At 40.8% G+C, this 21,758-nt stretch overlaps 1 protein-coding gene across 1 annotated transcript in view; it reads right to left on the reverse strand.

Annotated features, from left to right (window-relative positions):
* The window catches only part of ntsr1 (neurotensin receptor 1 (high affinity)), a 70,045-nt gene extending 48,829 nt beyond the window's left edge, over positions 1-21,216 (reverse strand). The window contains exon 1 of the mRNA XM_042492503.2: positions 20,423-21,216. Within this exon, the coding sequence (XP_042348437.1) occupies positions 20,423-21,091 (669 nt within the window). The 5' untranslated portion in view covers positions 21,092-21,216. The remainder of the gene's footprint in view (positions 1-20,422) is intronic.
* Between the last annotated feature and the right edge of the window lie 542 nt (positions 21,217-21,758).

Raw genomic sequence — 21,758 nt, forward strand, 5'->3', positions numbered from 1 at the left:
AGTTCCTGCAGAAAGAGGTTCAGAGCCGAGAAAGAGCTTTGCAAATGATGAGATCATATAACCAGAGAGGAACCAGTCTGCTAACAAAACATGCAGCAACTCATATTCAGCCAGTGACACGAAAACTAAAGAAAACCAAGCATGACATCCGCAGCTGCACTACACACTGCCAACCAGAAGACACAAAACTGCCTGTTCTGTGATAGTGCTGAACACAAATCTGAGAACTGTCCGGACCACCAGGTGTCAGCACGTAAAGAAAAAGCTGAAGAGGCTTGGCAGGTGCTATGTGTGTCTGGGGCCCAAACACATCGCAAGGTTCTGCAGGTTAAAAGGGCATGTCATGTGCCACATGTGGAGGCAGGCATCATGCAGCCATTTGTGAGAAAAGTGAGCACCCCCTGCTGTTTCTGCCAACATGGACACTGTTATCTCCTCAGTAATTCCCCAAGCAGAAAAGGGTGAGCTTGATAGTGACAACACTGTGCTGCTACAAACCGCCCAAGGCCTGGGTTGTAGGGCCCACAAGCAGGAAGATGGTCCGCTGTTTGCTAGATGGAGGCAGCCAGGGAGTTTTGTGCATGAGAATGTGGTGAGGGCGCTCCAGCTACCTGTCATTAGACAAGGGACAATTACCCTTCACACATTTGGCTCTCTGCTCCAACAACGGTGAAGCGCAACATAGTGAAGCTCAGCTTGGAGAATATCTGGGATAAAACGACAGAGCATTGAAATAGAGGCAGTTGTGACCCCTAAAGTGTGTACAGCATTGATGAAAGGTCCCTGGTGAACATATACAGAAAGAGATGAAAAGGAGAGGTCTCCAACTCGCAGACTTCGCTGGAGATGACAAACCTGAGCTTTCTGTGCTAATTGGCTCAGATCATTACTGGCAGATAGTAACAGGCCGGGTAGAAAGAGTGACAGAGAGCCTGGGTGGCACTGGAGAGCACCTTCGGATGGGCAGTACAGGGCCCAGTAGCAGTGTCCAGCATGACAGAGACAACATGTATGCAAATTCAGCTCAGTGAGGATGCACAGATTGACAAACAGCTGCATGCATTCTGGGAGCTTGAATCTCTGGGCATCACAAGTGAGAAGCCTGAGAGCCCAGAGGATGTGGAAGCATTGCAGCGGTTCGAGGAAACCACCATCTTCAAAGATGGGCGTTACTAAGTGGAGCTGCCATGGCGACAAAACCACCCTCCACTCCAAGACAATTACCGCATTGCAAAAAAGGAGGCTGGAGAATTTGAAAGGGAGACTAAGAAAGGATGCCACACTCTACAGCAGATACAATGAAGTTGTGGAGGACTACTTAAACCAAGGAATGGCTGAGGATGTGCCAAGGAGCACACCTTACAACCAAGCAATGAGACATACTACTTACCTCATCACGCTGTACTAAGGGAGGATAAGGTGACAACAAAACTACGGGGTTGTGTTTGATGCTTCATCCCACAAAGATGGAAGTCCCTCACTAAATGACTGTCTCTTAACAGGTCCTAATCTGAATCCAGATCTGATGAGTGTTTTGATCAAGTTTAGACTGCATGAAATTGCATACATGGCAGACATCAAGAAAGCTCTTTCTGCAGATCTCACTCTCAGAAAGAGACCGGGATGTTGTAAGATTTCTGTGGTTCACAGGCCCACCAGCAGAAGAGAAGGGACGGTGAAGCTGCGCATGCTCAGGATGACAAGAGTTGTGTTTGGAGCTTCAAGCCCCTTCCTACTGCAGCCACCATAAGGAAACGCGAGACAATATGAGTTAGAACACCCACAAGTGGTGGAAAACATCAGCTCCTCACTTTATGTGGATGACTTTATTTCAAGTGCAAGTGAAGTGACAGAGGCCCATGCAGTGACAACAACAGCCAAGAACATTATGTCTGCCGCAGGCATGCAGCTATGTAAATGGTGACTAACTCTCCTGAGCTCAAAGAAAAATGGCAAGAAAGCTCAATGGATTGCACTGTACAGCCAGAAACATGCGGGTCAGTGCTGAAGGTTCTGGGCTTGGTGTGGAGACCAGTCACCGATGATTTTGTGTTCGACCTCAGGGGGCTGCTTGATATTCTGAAGGAAGGCAGAACACAAAAGCAGGCGTTCTGCAGTCCTCTGCTCGCATTTTGACCCTCTAGGATTCCTGACTCCTTCACCATCAGAATAAAGTGCTTATTCCAAGAGATGTGGAGAGAGGGCTCAGGTGGGGCGAGGAACTGCCGCCTGATTTGACAGAAAAATGGCAACAGTGGTGTTCAGAGCTCCTCAACTGCACCAGCTGTCAATCCCACGGTGGTACAGACACACACGCAGCAGAATGGCCATGATGTAAAACTTCATGTATTCTGTGACTCAAGTGAAAGGGCTTACTGTGCAGTTGCTTATCTGCAGGGAGAAACAAAGGATGGAGAAGTGACCATAAGTCTGGTTGCGTCCAAGTCCAGAGTGGCCCCACTCAAAAGGATGACACTGCCACGCCTGGAGCTGATGGGAGCTGTAATAGCAGCCAGGCTGGGGAGCACCCTCATGAAAGCGCTGCAGCTAGACAAGACACAACTCAGACTATGGACCGACTCTATGATAGTGCTACACTGATTATGCAGTCCGGCTCACAAGTGGAAACAGTTTGTAGCAAACAGAGTGACAGACATCCAGGCTCAAACCGACCCACAGTCATGGTCTCACTGCAAAGGGAAAATGAACCCAGCTGACCTTCCCACCAGAGGCCTAACGGTGCAGGATCTGAAGCAGAGCACATTGTGGTGGAATGGACCTTGTGTTCTGATGTCACCTGAGCAGGCGAGAGCACTCAGGATGATGTTCAGGAAGATGAGGTAAAATCTGAACTCAGATCCAAATACCAGATTGCTGTACAGCTGGTTAATCAAGACACAGACTTCTTAAAAACCTGTATTATGTTTGGAGAAGTACAGTAAACCAAAAGACAGTGCTCGAGTGACAGCCTGGATGAAGAGGTTTGTCACCAACACCCGCTCAAGCACAAAATTGAGTGGTGAACTGACAGCAGAAGAGCTGAATGAAGCAGGAAAACATTGGATAAAGGTGACTCAGATCCAGTGTTTCAGCTCAGAAATTGATCTGCTGAAGGCGGAAAATGCCCCAACACTGACTCCAGAATCCGAGAGCTAAACCATTTCTGGATGAAGATGAGCTGCTCAGTGGGAGGAAGGCTCCAGCATTCTGACCTTTCTTACAGAAAAGCACCCATGGATTTTGCCCAACGACCACAGATATACAGAAATGTTGGTGCAGTATCAGCATGAGAGAAGATAATGCACACGCAGGTGTACGAGACACTTTTAGTGCAAACTAGAGAGAAATATTGGATTTTGAGGGCACGACAGGTAGTCAAGAAGGTTGTGTCCAAGATGTGTACTGTAAAAATTCAAAGCAAGGGCTGGACAACAGACTACTGCACCACTGCCAAGGACAGAATAACAGAGTCGCCCCATTTGAGATCACAGGTGTTGATTTTGCAGGGGCAGCTCTCACGTGAAAACACAGAGCTCCATGACAAAATCATACATAGCTGTTCACTTGTGCTGTAAACCAGAGCAGTGCATTTAGAGCTGGTCTCAGATCTGTCCACAGAACTTCCTGCTAGCTCTGAAAAGATTCATCTCAAGAAGAGGATTATGCAAGGTGATTTACTCAGATAACGCCAAGACCTTCAAGAAAGCTGATCAAGATTTGAAGGAGCTCTGGAAAGGCATCAAAGATCCACAGCTACGAGAGTTCTTCTCAGAGAAGGGCATCTCCTGGCGGTTCATCGCTGAAAGAGCAGCCTGGTGGGGGCAGATTCTGGGAAAGGCTGGTAAGGTCTGTCAAAATTATTCTCAGAAAAGTGCTTGGCAGAGCTAAACTCAACTTTGAAGAAATGTGCACCATTCTAACTGAAGCTGAAGCCATAATAAACTCGAGGCCGCTCACTTATGTGCACAATGATGTGGATGAGCCACAGCCACTGACACCTGCTCACTTCTTGGTGGGTCAGAGGCTGACATGCCTGCCCCCTAAGCCATTTCCGGCTGACACTAACCATCCAACAGCAAACAAGGAGGAGATGACACGTAGGTGGCGATACAGACAGAGACTTATGACCAACTTCTGGAACAGATGGCGGAGAGCATATTTGCTGGATTTGAAGTCAGCATTATCGCTGCGACATAACCCCACAGCCTTCTCTGCTGAAGGTGGGGGATGTTATGCTCATCGAGAGAGGATAACACACCAAGGCAGAGCTGGAGACTGGGAAGAATCGAGGGAACTGTTTCCAGGTCGTGATGGCCTTTGTGAGATCATGTGCAGTTCGCACTAGTTCAGGGACTGTTCTCATGGAGACCCATCCAGCTGTTGTATCCTTTGGAGCTTTAGATAAACTGTAGTTTATCGGGGGGGAGGATGTTGAGAATTTATTTGAAGGGACATATTGTTTGTAAGAATTAAGAAGTTGAAATATAAGTTAACATTAATATTCATAACAGCAGTTAATATGTTCAGTGTAGAAAAAAAGGACCTGCGCGAGGTGATGACGTCAGTTGTTGTTGTTGGCTGCCGTGCTGTACCTCTCGTTTAGTTAGCACACTATGTATGTTTTCCCTCTTTTAATTCACTAAAGGACGTTCGCTTTCAATCAGAAGTCTCGCCTCGTCATTTTTTGTGATAAGCAGAACCTGCAACAACAGCAGAAGCAAAGCGTAACAACAACCTTGCCGAACTGCTGCGTGTTTCATGCTAATAAGATAGGATAAAATAATCCTTTGTGGATCCCCAGAGGGGAAATTCAAATTTTGCAGCAGTACAGGGTAAAAGGTAAAGGGTAAGTCACATAGAATAACATAAATAGATAAAAGATCAATATACTGTACAAAAAATACAAATCGAATAAAAAGTAGAGTTACAAATAAAAATGAGCCTTCACATTGACAGAGTCTTGGCTGCAATGCTTTTGCAGGGCGGCCTGCTGCTATGAGTGTTGTATTTCCACGTTTATAAGCACAAATTCTACTCATTTATCCAGTTGTGCCGCTTCTGCACTGTCAACAACACAGTCCTGCAAATGTTTCACAATAAAATGCCTCGTGCCAACAACTGATGCCATTCTGTCGACAGAAATGTTGTCAGAGGAGTTTTATTTTGAAACTGAGGCAGAGAAGAATGAGTTAAACAAGACAGTGAAACTACAGTAAAAGACTCGGTAACACACACAACAAGGTACACAAAAAAGGAGCGTTACTGAGGAACAAATCATTAATTAATGGTCAGTTTTTGAGGAACTCCCAATCAAATGTCATACAGTAGCTAATCATTACTTCATACGATATTAATGAGGAACGAATGAGGAACTAACCATATTAAAGTACACAAAAAATGTGTAGTTACTGAGGAACTAATGGGGAACGAATGAGGAACTAATCATTAGTTAAAGGTCAGTTCTTGAGTAACTCCCAATGAAATGTCATACAGTAACTAATCATTAATTTATTAATTAATAATGACTAAGGCACTGATGAGGAACAAATGAGGAACTAACTGTTCCTGTATGTATTTCAATTTAATACTTTTGCTATGGGAATAATATCTGATAATTATGAAGTTTAGCCATGACTTATTAAATACTTATTAACTACTCAGTACGATGCTTTACTTTACTTCTGGGGACACAAAATGGGTAACTAATGGTCAAGTAATAATCAAGTAATCATTCATTACTCACTAACTACTCAGTATAATGCTACATTTTGCTTTAGGGGACGCAAAAAGGGTAACTAATAATCAATTAATAATTAAGTAATGATTCAGTACTCATTAACTACTCATTATGACAACACTTTACTTCCGGGGACATAAAAAGGGTAACTAATGTTCAGGTAATACTTAGGTAACGATATAGTACTTATTAACTACTCGTGTAATGCAGTCCTACACAAAATACAACAACTAATGGTCAGGAAATAATTAATTAATGTTTCAGTACTCAGTAACAACCTACACATAGAGCTAAAAGGGGAATGTTCAAGTAGTTATGATTGAGTTGTGATGTGTTGTTTGTTGTTGTGTAGTTCTGTTTTTTACTTTTTAGTTTTTTGTTGAACGTTTGAGGTTTGTCAAACTTTAACATCAGTGCAAACAGCTAGGTAAAGAGGATGAACACCATCTTTGATCCAGACCACATGAATGGACAAGACCATCTCTGCATTCATCTCTGCTTCTGGGGAAATGCTGACGTGGACAGAGAAGGACTAAACACTGGCTGTGGTTCTGGATCTTCTTGGGATTTCAAATTTCTTTCTCTGCCATGCTGCTCCGTGCACCAAGCTGGTGCTGAGGAGCTCAGGAGTAGCTTCTAGTCTCGGGCCACTGGGATCCCGAATAGGATCACTGCCCCCCTCCATGCATATATTGTTGCTAATTTGTTCATTATTTCTGTGTGTTACTTATTGGGCTTCTTTATTGCACAATATGCAGGAGCTGGCAGGATTACATTTCACTGTGATTACATATGGTCAATAAAGATTGATTGATTGGTTATTAGGTTGTTCCTTTGTTCCGTCAATCATTTTACTCATCAACTCATTTTAGGAGTTACCAGAGAACTGATCATTAGCTAACTAACTAATAGTTAGCTCCTCATTCATCTCTTATTAGTTAGATTACTCATTTCTAAATTAACTCATCATTAACTAAAGATTAGCCACTGTCTGGTATCTGAATGGGAGTTACTCAAGAACTGACCATTAACTAATGATTAGTTTCTCATTCATTCTTCATCAGTTCCCTCAGTTATTATCAGTTAACAAATTATTAACTTATGATTAGTCACTGTATGACATTTGATTGGGAGTTACTCAAAAAGTTCGTCATTCGTTGCTCATTAGTTACTCAGTATCTGCTTATCTTGTGTGTACCTTATTGTAAAGTGTTATCGACATGTAATTATCAAAACACCATTTTCACTGTCTATTCCTACTGACAACCGTGTATGGCACACGAAAAAAACAGAAACGGCGAGCCACAGTTTCTCTTGATATGCCGTGCCTGACATGCAGCTGAGACGCACCTGAGCAGCACAGCTCAGGCGGGCAGTCTGAATGCTCTTGTTAACATGGGCGCCAACAAAAACCCAGGTTTAGCGACACTCACCCTTTTACCTGCAATATAATACAGGCCTTATCAGTGTTTGCTGGTGTGTTGAATCCACTTAATGCAGTTCTCTTAAATCATTCTGCAGGTGGACATGGATGATGATGAGGAGACATTGTGTGTTCGGAGTTGGTGTTGGGAGTAAATCGTGGATGTATGAAGGGACCTGGATACAGCATTGGCAGCCGTGCCTTGTTCATTCCTTTGAGAGTTGCTCAGAAGCAAAAATGATTCAATTGCTGTGTATAAAATTACTACTTCCGTATCATTGGGCCATAGAGGAGGTGCTTTGGGGACTTGCAGCCACTGTGCATGGCCGAATATAGACTTTTGGCTGAATAGATTTTTGAGGGGCTGTGATGCTCAAAAAACAAATGTATCCCCTGATTTTAGAAGTCTCTTTACCAGTGTAAATAACCAGGAAAATGTCTTTTTGGGTGCAATGACATCACATGATGGACCCTTGAAACTGCAGTACCAGGGTTTGGCTACTACAAAACTTGGCTTCAAAGCCCAGTACACTTGCTGGAGGACTGGGGTAAATTTGTCTTTATCGTACAATATGGTGAAGTTTTGGACCCAAAAAGGCCAGAGCACATAAATATAAATATTATAAATGACATGGGGTTGGTCTGCAGATAAGCTTAACTACACAACTGCTTTAGATGAGCAAAAACATTTCAAGTAGTTACAGAACTTTGCCTTCTAAATTAATTTCACAGAGAGGAACGTATGCAACACCTCCACCTCCACCTCTAGGTCTTCAAGAACTCCAACTGTAACATTTTTTAAACTTTTTCTGGTAGTCTTACATCCATTCTTTAAGCCTGCTGCAGATGGAGCCTTTTACAATCTGTTAAGTTTAGTGCAGCTACACTGTAGACAAACAAATGTAAACAAACAAATCGAGCCCCCACCATCATGGCATTTATGTGTGTCAAAAAAAAGTCTTAAGAAGAGGAGGCGGAGAATGTGTCGTTGCTGAGGAAAAGAGGCCAACTAGGCACACAAGTCAGAGCTTGGAGTAAGTTTTAGCATCTATTAGTATTTAGCATTCACAAACAGAGTCGCACATGCTGCATTTCTGTTGGTTGGTTAGTAAAGCTGTAGACTTAGTAGACATAGGTTGTAAAGGCAGTCACAGTGAGATGGTCATCCCAACTTTCTGACTCTGTCATAACTTTATCCCAGGCTGTCTTTGATCGCACAACCGTGACACCAGCCATCCTTGAACCTCTCTCACTGTGCGACATAGAGCCAGCGTTTTAGAGCCACGGCTAAAAATATCACCATGTTACTGTCACAATGGTCATCTTTCATCTGAGACAGCCCAAAATTGCACAATGTTTATCGGGCTTTAAAATGAGTCTTTCCAATTCTAAGTGAATCATGCACCAACATGACTGATTCAGTCATCTCTGTTGCTTGTGAACACTTTGATGTCCTATCCACTAACCCTGTTTCTACAGGCTGGAGGATGTGAGGAACCTCAAGCTTGTCAACATGAAAAAGAAACTCAATATAAAATAACTTTCAAAAAAAGTATTGAAAGGCAGACTTTAAATAAATAAATTTAATTAATTTTATTATTATTTTATCATGTGCACAAGCTGCCATTGGCAATGAAAATCTTAGATAGGCTCCCTGTAACGATTCTCATAAAATATGTATAATAAGAAAATCACAAAATTTGAAACAGGAATCTTTAAACAAAAAAAAAACATTTTTGAAAAGCATATTTGATTAATTTCTCATTTTGGTTAACTAAAATGCTGCTTAGTGACTGCCTGCCTGATGGCTGTGCCAGTGGGGTGATCCAGGGTGATGGGATCAACAATGTCTGGTGCCACCAGGGGTGCATGAGGGGGCCTCTCTCTCCTGGTAGTAGGACCACACAGGCTGACGTAACCTCTCATGCCTGCTGCAGGGAGACCTTCAAGCCACAAAGACAGTTGAATTATAATTAAGTAATGCCTTTTCAATAATAAAGTAGTGGCTCTCTACTAATAAACAACTGTGTTTTCAATATTGGCCAAATGTCTTTTCCATTAATAACTCTTCCCTATTAATATACGTAGATATGAGTGGCGGGGTTGTACTGGGTTTTCATGAAAATAATTTTAACACAAACTGCCCTGATGCAAGAGACTTAATGGAAGGATGTTCTTTAATATACACTAAGGTTTCTGAGTGCACAAAATCTCCCTAAACCAGAACAACAAAAAAACAAAACAACAAAAAGCTTCTGTCTTACAATATCTGCTAACATGAGGTCTGCATGAGACTGAGGGAGGATCAGAATGTCCTGAGAGTGCGTTTTCTCACTGCTCTTAAGCCCTCAGAGAAGGCGCTGCCACAAATTGATTGGCCCAAAGGCGAAATGCACCAAGCTGCTGTCAATTCTGACTGAAGAGTCAGTCCTCAGGTGATCTGAATAACACTTCAATTGATTCAGGGGAGCTTTTCAACCACCACCCGTTTCCTTGATGTTCAGTCTCGTGCTTGAACTTTTTGTCATAAAGCATGTCTAACATGTAATACTTCATAAAAAATGTGAGCAATAAATCAATCCTATGTTCATTTCATGAGTACACTGGAGCTGTGTAATTACTGGAAGCAATATCTGCAGCCTTTTCTGGCCCAAATTCTGCAGTATGCATTGTTTGCCTCTAAATTGAATTGTGTGGGAAATGTGTTGTATTACCTCATGACAAAAAAGAGGGATAGGTTTGGCTCAAACCAGAAAGATTGAGCTTCTCTTCCAGTTCAATTTGTGCCCTAGTTCCTAAAATGTATTCTAATAGTTGGTGTTAAAATGAGTCACAGGTTGATGGAAAAATTCCCTCAACCCTGTTTTTTTTTAATTCTGCCTCTGTGGATTTTTTTACTCATTGGGTTATTTGAATTAATTTGAGAGTTGCATTACTAATAAGGATTTAAACTGCTGAAAAAAGTCCACATTGCATTTCATTAAAACTCAGACTCAAGAGAATGTGGATTAATGGCAACTTTGTCTGATTAAAATTAAAATAATTGAGGCAAGATGCCCCTATGAAGATTGCAGAATATGGCAAAAAAATATTTTGGGTGGATCATGTGGGGAGTCTTATCACTGTCTCTGGATGGAAATCTGATTTTTTTTTTTTTTTTAAAGAGCATTTTGCTTGTTTTCCAGCTGCAGGCTCACTTGCTGCATCCAGAGCAGATTCATCTGATAAAGCCAAGATGAATTTGATTAAAATCCCTCCAATTTAAGAAAATTAACTTGAACACATTTTGTTATACAGACAGTCAGAAAGTATCCTCCATCTCCTATTTTTACATTTTGTTATATTACAGCCTTATCTTACATTTCAGTGTCTACCAAAGTGTGTCTACAAAGTGTTTGAGTTTTCATCAAAATGTGAGAAAAGTGGAAGGTCTCAATACTCTCTGAATGCATATGATGTATCTGATGAAAAGTTTGTTATAGCCCACAGTGGTGTCAGTATGTACCATCATGGAATTACATCTGTTTTTATCTTAATTTAAAATCTATCAAATCCTGTCTGATGTTAAGGCTTAACAATGAATAATAGTTTTTAGTGTCTCACATTCTTTTCAGCTCTGTAAGAAGGAGAACTGTTTACTGTATTAATATGCCATGTTTGAATACCATCCTATTTAAATATTGTTAATTAATGCTAAGTATACTGTTGTTGTATTATCTTAACAAATGAGCAAAACTTGTCAATTTTTCTATAAACAAATTAACTTTCCTGCATTACTTTATCTCTGACTGAAAGAAAAACAACAGGCCTGTAGATTCTCAGCAACAAGCAACTGCATTGTTTCAACCACCAAGTTCTAATCAGTTCATTCTTGGGTCCAAGTTGGCCATTGGTGGCATATTTGACATAACTCCTTCAAGGCCTTCTGCAGATATTGCATACATGAGAATGAGACAGATGGAAGGTGACCTTGAACTTTAACCATCAAATTCTAATTAGTTCATGGTTAAGATTAAGTGGAAATTTGAAGAAATTCCCTCAGGGCGTTTGTGCGATATCATGTTCACAACAATGAGACGGATGCATGTTAAAAAGCTGGTTTCCGTTGCAGATTTGCACAAAACTTTAACAATATTTTCAAAATGTATATAAAACAATTGACTGCATTTCCATTTAGTGATGCTATGCGACTTCTCTGACGATAGCATTGCAAGAAGCATGGTGATGAATGTTCAGAACATTAGCAGGTTTATTTTTATTGCAGCCACAGCACTAGCAGTCATTATTTCCAACTGAATGTGGCAAAGGTGTGCTATGCGAGCGATAATGAAAAGGCAAGCCCCTTATACATGGGAGCGGCCATGTATAGGGACTACTGGGAGGAATTGTGGATTCAAAACTTTTCCAGATGATCCGCTCATCTTTTGAAGAGTTATGCAATGCAATAACACCTCTTGTAGTACCTGCTGCCTCATGCCAGAGGGAGCCAGTCCCTACCAACATTCATAGCACAACCAAAGCATCATGTGACCTGGAAAAGCCAAAAAGTGTTTCCATTGCAGTTCTGCAAAATATGCCTTTTTCAAATCACCTGAAATACCTCCTCATGTGAGTGTAAAAACGTTTTAGTTTTTAGTTTTTTTGATACTGACATCTTTCCATTAGGCATATTTTATATTCGCAATATTAATTTGTGCAGTTTGAGTAATAGAAAATAGAAGTAATAGGTGTTTGGCCCTTGGTGTCAGATTCCGACATACTGAGGCACCCTTTCAGGTGCTATGAGATGCATCAGGCTGTGGCATTTTATGACACTCCAAGCAACTGCCATAGTATAAAAAGCAAGAAAGTCTGTATAGGTGTGGGTGGGATGAAAGACACAAATTGTTGTTCATGTACGATTTGAAACTAAAAGTCAATCAAGGAGGTATGTGAAGTTTGTCTTTAGGTTACATTATGTTGTTGAAAAATGCACTTGTTTAAAGCCAAACCATGATTTTTTTCTGAACCTAACCATGTACTTATATTGCTTATACGTAAAGAAGTAAACCTTAAAACAAAGGGGTTTTTGAACCAACATTTTAAGTTTATTTTTTCTAAAGAACCTGAATGCATCAAACAAGTGGAAACTGTACATTTTTTGGGAATACAAGTTTATTTTGACAAGACTCAATGCATTTGATGAGTATAAATCGACATGTCATCCATGAGTGTCCAAAACTGACACTGGAGTGTCATACTTGATGAATAGGGCCACTGACTAAGTGTGTCAGTATTTGAGGAATTGAAAGTGGGAATGTGCAGTGTTGTCATAAAACTCCCAGCTAGACTTTCTTAAATGTGACCTGCCATGTGCACAAGTGTCTGCAAGGACCAGATTAAACAATTTGGCTTAGACATACTGTAGGTGAGCACTTGCATTGACATGCATGTGACATTCTTGCACACACAAACATAAAGTTCTCCTCATACTAGCCTGACATACACTTCAACATAAGGCACTTCAGTTGTCATTTCACCTGCTGAGATGCTGGAGGCAGCTGGTGCAATCTTCAGACTGAATTCTAAATTTCTCAGCAAGAATATTTGAAGTTTCTGTCAGCAGGAAATGTTTGTGAGCCCATTCCTGGAGACAGTCTGAAGCACTGAAGATACCTGTATGCATTTTAATGGTTATAATTTGGAGTCCTGAAGTAAAGTTAGGGGGCATGTTGCCTAATGTATAGTGTGTGTGCAACCCAGCCAACAAAATAAATGTTTATGAATGAATAGGACAAACAGCAAACATTTCTTTTCTGTTAAATGTATTTGTATCATTCTGTGTCCCCTCTCTGAATACGGAGGTTTTTGCTGGTCTGTGAACACAGCACAGGAGGAGCTCTTTGAATTATTTTTTCCTCAGCCATTTGTAATTCGTGGGGTGGATGATTAATCCGCCAATACATTCAGAGCCGATCAGATCAGATCGATGGATGAGAGGAGCAGCTGCTGCAAGTGAAAGCAATTTTTTAGACCCAGCAGAATGAATGGTTAAATATGACTTTAACTGCATCTGACATTCTGCTGCTCCATTTATGACCGAAGGATGCAATTAATAACAAAACATTTTACATATTTCAACAACGCTCCTAATGAACAGTCAGGCTCCAAAAACAGAAAATGTATTTGCTAGCTTCTCAGTAAAGGAACTAAATAACACTTCAAAGTTAGTCTAAAATTTTGGCAATGAAAAAATGGCATTGCCTTTCACAGGGGTCCCTTGACATCTAACCTCCAGATAATAATAATAATAATAATCATTTGACAGCCCTAACTACTATTCAAATTGCAATACAAACATTCCTTGACCCTTAATGATACATGGATTGCTTTTAACTTTATGCTATTAATTTTTAATTGTTCCATTAGTTGATCCATGCAAAGAGAAAATGTGTTTGCCAGCAGGAAGGGTCAGACATTTTCAAAACATAATGAAAGCAACTTTCAACCTCTAAGAAATATAAACTTCCCAACACTTCTCTGGATGAATGAGTCAGTTTCTGCGGTTCTGACTCAAACTGCTGCACAAACAACATGACCCTGTCCAACCCCAGCAGAGACTCCTGAACAGCAGGAAACCACTCAGTGCAACCACAGCAAACAAGCTTGCAGGTACACGGGCCAAGGTAAGTGCACACACCCGCAGCAGGCTAAACGCACAGCATGTCAAATCCAAATTGGCTGGAAACATCTCATCTTACCGTCTAACTTCAGTGAGTTAACCTCACTTCCAGTTTCCCCACATGCTGCAGCCTTGAAGAAGTTAAATACAGATCCTTTCTTGCTCATCGAGTCCTTCAGCCTCTCTCCAATTCATATTCTCTCTTCCTCCCTCACACATTCTTCCTGTGTCTGTTAACGCACTAACATTATGTTTACTAGTTCTGTTTTTATCTGTGGTGGAAGAAACTCAATACATTTAGAAATCAGTGTAAAAAGCCTTGAAATAACATATCACGCTTACAACATGAGGAAAAACTGCATGTAATTCAAGGTACAAGGTGTATTTATTAGTCTTTAAAAAAAAAAGTTTAAAAAGTCAAATTAAGGTTTGTCCTTGATGGATACCTACCTGTAATTTCACTTGAGTATACAGTATAGTGTGCAAACCCCGGACAAACAACTTTAAGGTCTTCAAACTAACAAATGGTTAATAGAAACCTACAACCTGTTAAGAAAAGTAATATTCACACACCTAACAGAGAAATACAGATGTACACCTTTTTAATTCAACTTTCTCTTGGCCATAGAAGACTGATGAAGCTTAACTGCCACGTTAACACATTAGAAAATACATTACACAAAGCTCACCCTAAGTGTCTTGGTTGCTCTTGTTAGTAATCTAGTTAATAAGTCCACTGTTCCAACAATCACCAGCTCCTGTTTGGTCGAAATAAATCCGTAATTCACCAAGTTAGATGTAAAAAACATGCTGTTATTCCCCACAGTCTCTCTCTGCCTGCTGGCCGCCGGCTTTTTCAGTCCTGTAACTTCTCCTTCCACCACTAGGTGTCACTGTGTCTTTCAGCTAGGGCCGAGGTGACGGGTCAACATAATCAATTACGTAAATACGTCGATTCACGTAACGTTTCACACAGCGCACGTATTGGGAGCGTGAGCAGTGCCGATCGTGTTGTTATTTGTTTCGGCACTCGTGTATCATGTTAAAGCATACACACTGCTCGCTTGAGCAGCGCCAGACTGGCGCGTCTGAGCTGCGTGTCAGCTGCAGCACATGTAGACGTGACGCTCCTGTTTGTTGACTCTATATCTCTTTATACTGCAGTTTAAAGTGTCTCACTGTCACAGAGATGAGGAAATACAAAGATATTTGTTTTACCTTAACTTCCTTGGTTCCCTTTCAAAACAAAAGCTATCTGACTGTGTCTCTGTGGACACAATGCTGATACAATGCATTTTATTTTGAAACATTTACAGGATGGGATTGCCAGCAGTGCAGGAGCTTGTATAATTTCATAAATGAGAGGAATATGTGCTTATAAATATGAAAATACAGCACTCATATCAGCAGGCAGCAATATGCCTTAAGGCCCAGTTAAGACTGGACTATTTTGATGCAGAAAGAATGTACCAGTTATGATTATTTCTGTTAGAGAAAAGTTATAGTGTTATTCAAATTGCATTAATTTCACTGTAAGATGTTTTATTGGACTGCTGGATTTGAGTTTTGTTACTGTACCAAAAAGTAAGTGTTTTGTTAAGTGACTTGACTTTTACATTGTTTTATTTATTTCACTTGGACTGTTAAATGTAAATTGCACTACATTCCTTTTACTTGAGGGGAACAAGCTCTTGCATTAATTGTTTTTTTTTTTTGGGGGGGGGGGGATAATGCCCTGCAGCATTTTAAAATGATATTTTTGGTAAATTTGTTGTTATATTAATCGAGTATTAAAAAAATAATAGTTATATCAATAACAAAAATAATTGATAGATTAATCGTTTAATCGTAAAAATAATCGATAGATTAATCAATAAAAAAATAATCATTAGGTGCAGCCCAACTTTCAGCACAGCTGCCTGTTCCACAGGGACTGAGCTCTGGTGGTGCGTGCTGTGCACTACACACAGCAACACAACTCATAACAAAACAATCTAGGCTGATGCTTTATAAAGCACTGGGAAGAGGTAAAAATATGGATTTTTGATTTGAGAGTGAATTGTCCCTTTAAGAGTTACAAATTTAACCCTTTGAAATGTGGATCGACATCAGTTTTCTTGGAATATTTTAGATGCCTTTTACAAGTACTTAAAGCTTCGAAACATGAGCAACTTGGTTAACACTTGGTTAACACTTTTTTTCATGTAATTTCCTTGTTTTTGGTCTTTATTTTTTGGCAAATTTTCTTGTAATTTTTTCAAAACTAATATCTTGATAATATTTGGGTTTTTTTTATTTAGTCATTGCCTTTGTTCTATGCCCCTCTAAGAAATCAAGCCAATTTGCTCTGGTTTCAGGCTTAAAATGAAAGAACTCATTAATGGATAAAAAAGTAACATTTTTGAGAGCCTTCCTTTGACAGTTTCAAAAAGTTCAAACAGTTTTCAGATGTTCTGCATTATTTAAATTGGCCTTTAAAAGTCTAGTTTTAAAGCACTGCAGTTGAATATTAGCCTTTAGGCTAATTGCAAGGGGGAATTGAACCTCTAACCCCAGCTGTGCATGCTCCTGCTGTTAATCTACACATTATGAGGTCCCCCTCTTACTGCACGCTTGCTCTCTGACCTCTTCATCTTTCCCTTTCACTTCATTTTTCAAACACACACCCACACACACACACATACACACACACCTTCTCTCCCCACAGTGCCACCCCCTGTTGTCCAAACAGGCAGAGTGCATCTTTCATATACATTCACTGCACAGTATATTCACAAACACACACATTTCTGAACTGTTATGGGAGCAACTTGATCTTTTCCTCCCTTGTCCGTATATTGTTCCCAGACTCATATGCCCCTACTTATTTATTGTTCCATCAAGTGGAAAAAATAACAAATTCTTGTGTGATTTCTATAGGGTAAGACTTCTGTGTGGGAAAATGTCTCCTCGCTGACAGAGAGCACTTGTTGAAGCCTGGCTCACGAATGCCAATAACCTCAATGAAAGCATCAGAGGATAACAATTGTTAGCCTTGGCACTGCTTCAGATAGTGACTGTCGTGCAGGAGTGATGAATAGAGGAGGCAAAAAAAAACACCAAGTAAAGACGAGACACAGAGGGACGAACCAAAGACAAGTCGAACTGATGGGAAAATATCAGCGTGGCATAGGAAAGCAGGAAAGAGTAAAGCCAGACGCAGCAGACACTGCAGCAGATGAAAGCGATGATGATGATGATGATTGTGATGATTACACAAACACTGAAGACAGACATTAGATACACTCCAGCTGATGTAACGTTTCCGTTTGTCTCATTCCGAAGCTACACCGGAATGACAGAGCGCCTCACCTAATCATTTCCAATTCTCACACAACCCTAATCACACATGAGGTTCTGAGTCAATGCCAAGTATGTGTACTGTAAACAAAGTCGGGCAGATTGTCTTCATCATTTATATAACCTATTCGACCTGCGAGGCAAAACCATTTGTCTCAGGGAGCACTGGGGACAGACATGAGAAATGGCCTTTTTTGTTTGAGGGGGCTGCTGTGCTCAGAGTATGGAAAAAGTGTGTGTGTGTGTGTGTGTGTGTGTGTGTGTGTGTGTGTGTGTGTGTGTGTGTGTGTGCGTGCGTGTGTGTGTCTTTGTTTCTCACTTCCACTTGCTTATGACTCACTATACATTAGGTTGAACCTATCATGCTTATTTAAAATTTCCTGCTTACATTTTGGGGTTCTACTAGAACATGTATACATGCTTTTCCGGTAACAACTATTGTCATTTGTCCTAAAACACCTGTATTCACCCTCTTTCAGAAATGCCCTGTTGTAGCACCTGTCTCTTTAAACCCCCCTCCAGAAAAAACTGTCTGCTCTCAATGGATGGTAATTCCAAGGTCTCCCCGGGAATGACAGAGATTATTATTTATTTCTATTATGCAAAATCACCAAGCAAAGCTTCAAAATAAAACTGGACATGTTCGAGTAGGAATATGATCCAAAATCAGGGAGAAATTAAAAATACTGGCAACCAAGTTTACGTATCCCTGATGTTAGCATGAAGCTACATGTAGCAGTGTACTTGCAGCTTGGGAAGGACTGTGTATAGCAACACTTTCTACTGTGAAAATGTACTGCTACAAAACAAAACCGCACATGTTCCAGCAAAAAAAAGGAACTGATATCGAGGGAAAATCAAAAACATTATTTACCAAGATGAGCCTACATATTTTCCTGACCTAAGCATGTGGCTACATGTAGCAGTGTACTTGCATCTATTGACTGTGTGACACTTTTCAGCTTCGCTGACATAAGCGTGAAGCTACGTAAAAAATTTGTTTACTGGATGTTGTCCAGCAGCATAATGATTCAAATTTCGGGAGAAATTATCATGTCACCAACACCAGTTCTCATTTTACAGCTTAACAGTACACTAAAAGATGTTTCTGGAGCTGTCTGAAGTGAGACATAGCTTAGTTAATGCAGTAAGAGAATCTTGATTCATATTTAATCAGCGCTGCCTAGTTTCTCAATTTGGCTGCAGTTCAGGAGCAGGTGATTAACTTGACTGACAGCTGCATGAGAGACTCCTCCGCTCTGTTTTGTTGTTTTCTTTCATGTACGGTAAGGCTATTAGAAGCATTATAAAGCAATAGAGTAGGCAGAGGAATATGAATTTTTTCATAGATTTCATGTATCATTAGTGCCGCGTGACGAGACAGATTTTTAACAATCGCATGAGATACAGTAGTAAGATGCTATAGTAAAAACTGAAAATGCAATAAAATAGTAATTTTAACATAAAAAAATAGATGGAATTCATTACATTTAAAATGTTTTAAGTGTATATACTTAACTATATTAACTATATACAATAAATTGGAAATACAAACTCATAACTAATGATACAGGTTTTAAGCTTGGTTCAAATTTTACAAATTTAGCAAGGAGGTGTGTCATTTCAATTTTTGATTACAAAACAAAGCTGCATCTCTGTTGTAAAAGATAGACTTTTTTTCTTTACTTCTAAAAGTTAGTGTTCAGGGTGCCTTAAATTTTTAAAGTTTTTGTGAGCAAGCTCTCTTTTATACAGACATCCTGATTACATTAGGCAGCATAATATTTAAAAGCCATTTTTTCCGATTTCAATGCTGACATAATGATTTTCAAGGACTAAATAGTCTTGAGACCCAGTGAAGTCAGACGTTGCTCTACACTGTAAAAGACCAGCAAGACATCCAGGTAGTTTACTGAGAAGTGCTTTATAAATTGAAATAATGCAGTGCTTCTCTCTTCTTGCTGCCAGTGACTACCAACCAATTTTCCCAATACAATATACAATGATGCATCCTAAAGCTATCTCTAGTAATAACTCTAAGGGCAGAGTGACTACATCAAGCGGCATCAGAGTAGAGACAGAAGAATCCATATGGATTACATCACCATGATACATATCCACCTAAACATATTCACTTTGCTATAATGCAAGGGAAGATACAGAAACATATTGTCAAACTGAGAAGCTGATCTTTGGTATTTTTGGTCAATGACCAAAATAGTTACAGAGGAGACCTCCATCAATGCATGAACCACCAATCATTTCATGCACAAATCATAAAAAATGAACCACAGTAACTGAGCCAACAGGACAGAAAATATCACAACTGTAGCACCCTGTATGCTGCTTTAACCCTCTGACACCTGGACTCACATCAATTTTATTGTATTACGTATTTAACCCTTTGGACCCTGAGCACATTGCTTTGACTTCTTTCAAAAACATGGGGGAAAGGACAATGAGCAACTTGGCAGGAGATTCCCTGCAAACTGAAAAACAAAACAAAAATAGTAGATTTTGAAAAATATTCTTCACTGTCAGGGAAAAAATGTCCAGATAACTTTAGTGATAATTATCAAGATTTTTATTTTTTATTTTTTTATTTTTTATTTTCAGGTCATTTTAAGGTACTTTAATTAAATGTTTTGCTAAATTTCATTTCTTAAAGTCAATTTGCCCAGGTTTCAAAGGGTTAAGTTTGCGCATCATTAGTAGCTGTTTGTGCTCATCATCAAATATTATTTTTAGATATTTATCATTGAGGATCTGATCGTTTCCCGTGCGCTCAGCATCATGATGGATTCATTTGGCAGAAATAAGCATCATGTTGTTGGTGTTTGAGAGGCTGCCTCGCTCGTGGCACAAATTAACCTGCAGTGAGGTGAAATTGCTCACAACCATGGAGCTAAATTATTTTTTATTATAGCCTAAAGTAGTTAAATACATGTATTAGTTTTCATCCAGCGTGCGCTATGATAACGTTTCTTTTTGCTGTTTCTAGGGAAAATCAACAATTTGGGTGCGCACAAAGTGGAATTTTGGAAACACATTCAGGCGTAAAGCCGTGCGCAATGGCACATATCTATGTACACTGTAAAGAAAGTAACAACCAGCACCTCATGTACTATATGTGATGATGGGGAGTCCTGGGTGATTTAAGTGTTTCCCCTTTTAATTTCCCCGGTGTTTAAAAAGCAACTGTGGACATATCTGTGCGTAAAACCAACAGGCAACCTCATGAGACACATTCTCAAACACCCACCTGAAGCACGGTCTTGATGCTGACGGGGGACACGATGGCGGTGCAGATCTTCTCCCCTTGACGCGTCACCTGGCCCATGACGAAGAGCATCGGCGCCGCGAGCGCGAAGGACGCGATCCACATGGCGCTGATGAGCTTCTTGGTGCGGCTGCGGGACATGATGCTCTTGGCTTTGAACGGGTGGCAGATGGCCATGTAGCGCTCCACGCTCAGGCTCGCGATGTTGAGTGCGGTGGCGTATGAGCAGCTGTCCCGGAGGAAGTAGTAACCCCTGCACACGGCGTCCCCGAACACCCACGGGTGGTGGAACCAGATGAAGTTGTAGAGCTCAATGGGCATGGAAAGGACGAGGATGAGCAGATCGGAGATGGCGAGGCTGGCCAGGTGGTAGTGCACGGTGCTCTGGAGGTTCTGCAGGGTCTTTTTGGTCAGCAGGGTGTACAGGGTGATGGAGTTGCCTAGGGAGCCCACAGCAAACAGAGCGGCGTAGATGACAGTGACGATCACCCTGGAATAAACATCCGTGTTGACTTCCAAGTCTTCCTCGTCCGTTTTGGAAGCGGCGGTGGCGTTCTCAAACGGAAACACCGAGTTATTCCCAAACAGTCTCTGCGCCAGTGCGCCAAAGCTTGACAAGTCGCCCCCTAGGAGCGTAAAGTTTAAATCCATGACACCTTTAAATGTGGAAACATGGAAACAGAAAGTGGTGAAAGTGAGTGGACTTTCGTTGGTTTTCACGTCTCGGAGTAAACTGATTCAGCCGCAGAAAGTCAGAGGAGAGCAGCTTTTTTATATCCGGCACGACAGGAGGCGCGCTCCCCATTGGACCTGCCGCGATGACGCACAGCCATTCACTGAATGGAGTTCATGTTTCACCTTGGAAACCAAAAATAACGTAAACAAAAAGAAAATCATTTAATTCAAGTACAATTAAGAGACATCCTTTCTCATTTTTTTGGTTTTCATGTAGCTGTCCTGTGTGTGTGTGTGTGTGTGTGTGTGTGTGTGTGTGTGTGTGAGTGTGTGGGCACGCGCGCATGGCCCTTTTCCCCCCTTTCTCACTCAGTCACAGAGGAAACAATGTTGGGCAACAGCTGGAGACCTCACTAAAGTGTATCAGATTGTGTCTTCAGTGTTAATGATGCAGTCTCAGTGTGGAGGATATTATCAGTGGATGGGCAGAAAGGAAATGTTCCTCTAATGGGAACTTCGCTACAGCCGCCACTGCTGGGACCAATGGAGCAAAGCAGGTCCTCCTCTCTGTGACACACACACACACACACACACACACACACACACACAGAGAGAGAGAGAAAGAGAGAGAGAGAGAGAGCAT

The sequence above is a fragment of the Plectropomus leopardus genome, chromosome 9 (genome assembly GCF_026936395.1).
Source record: "Plectropomus leopardus strain MGB_pleo_1.0 chromosome 9, ASM2693639v1, whole genome shotgun sequence".
Classification (NCBI taxonomy): Eukaryota; Metazoa; Chordata; class Actinopteri; order Perciformes; family Serranidae; genus Plectropomus; species Plectropomus leopardus.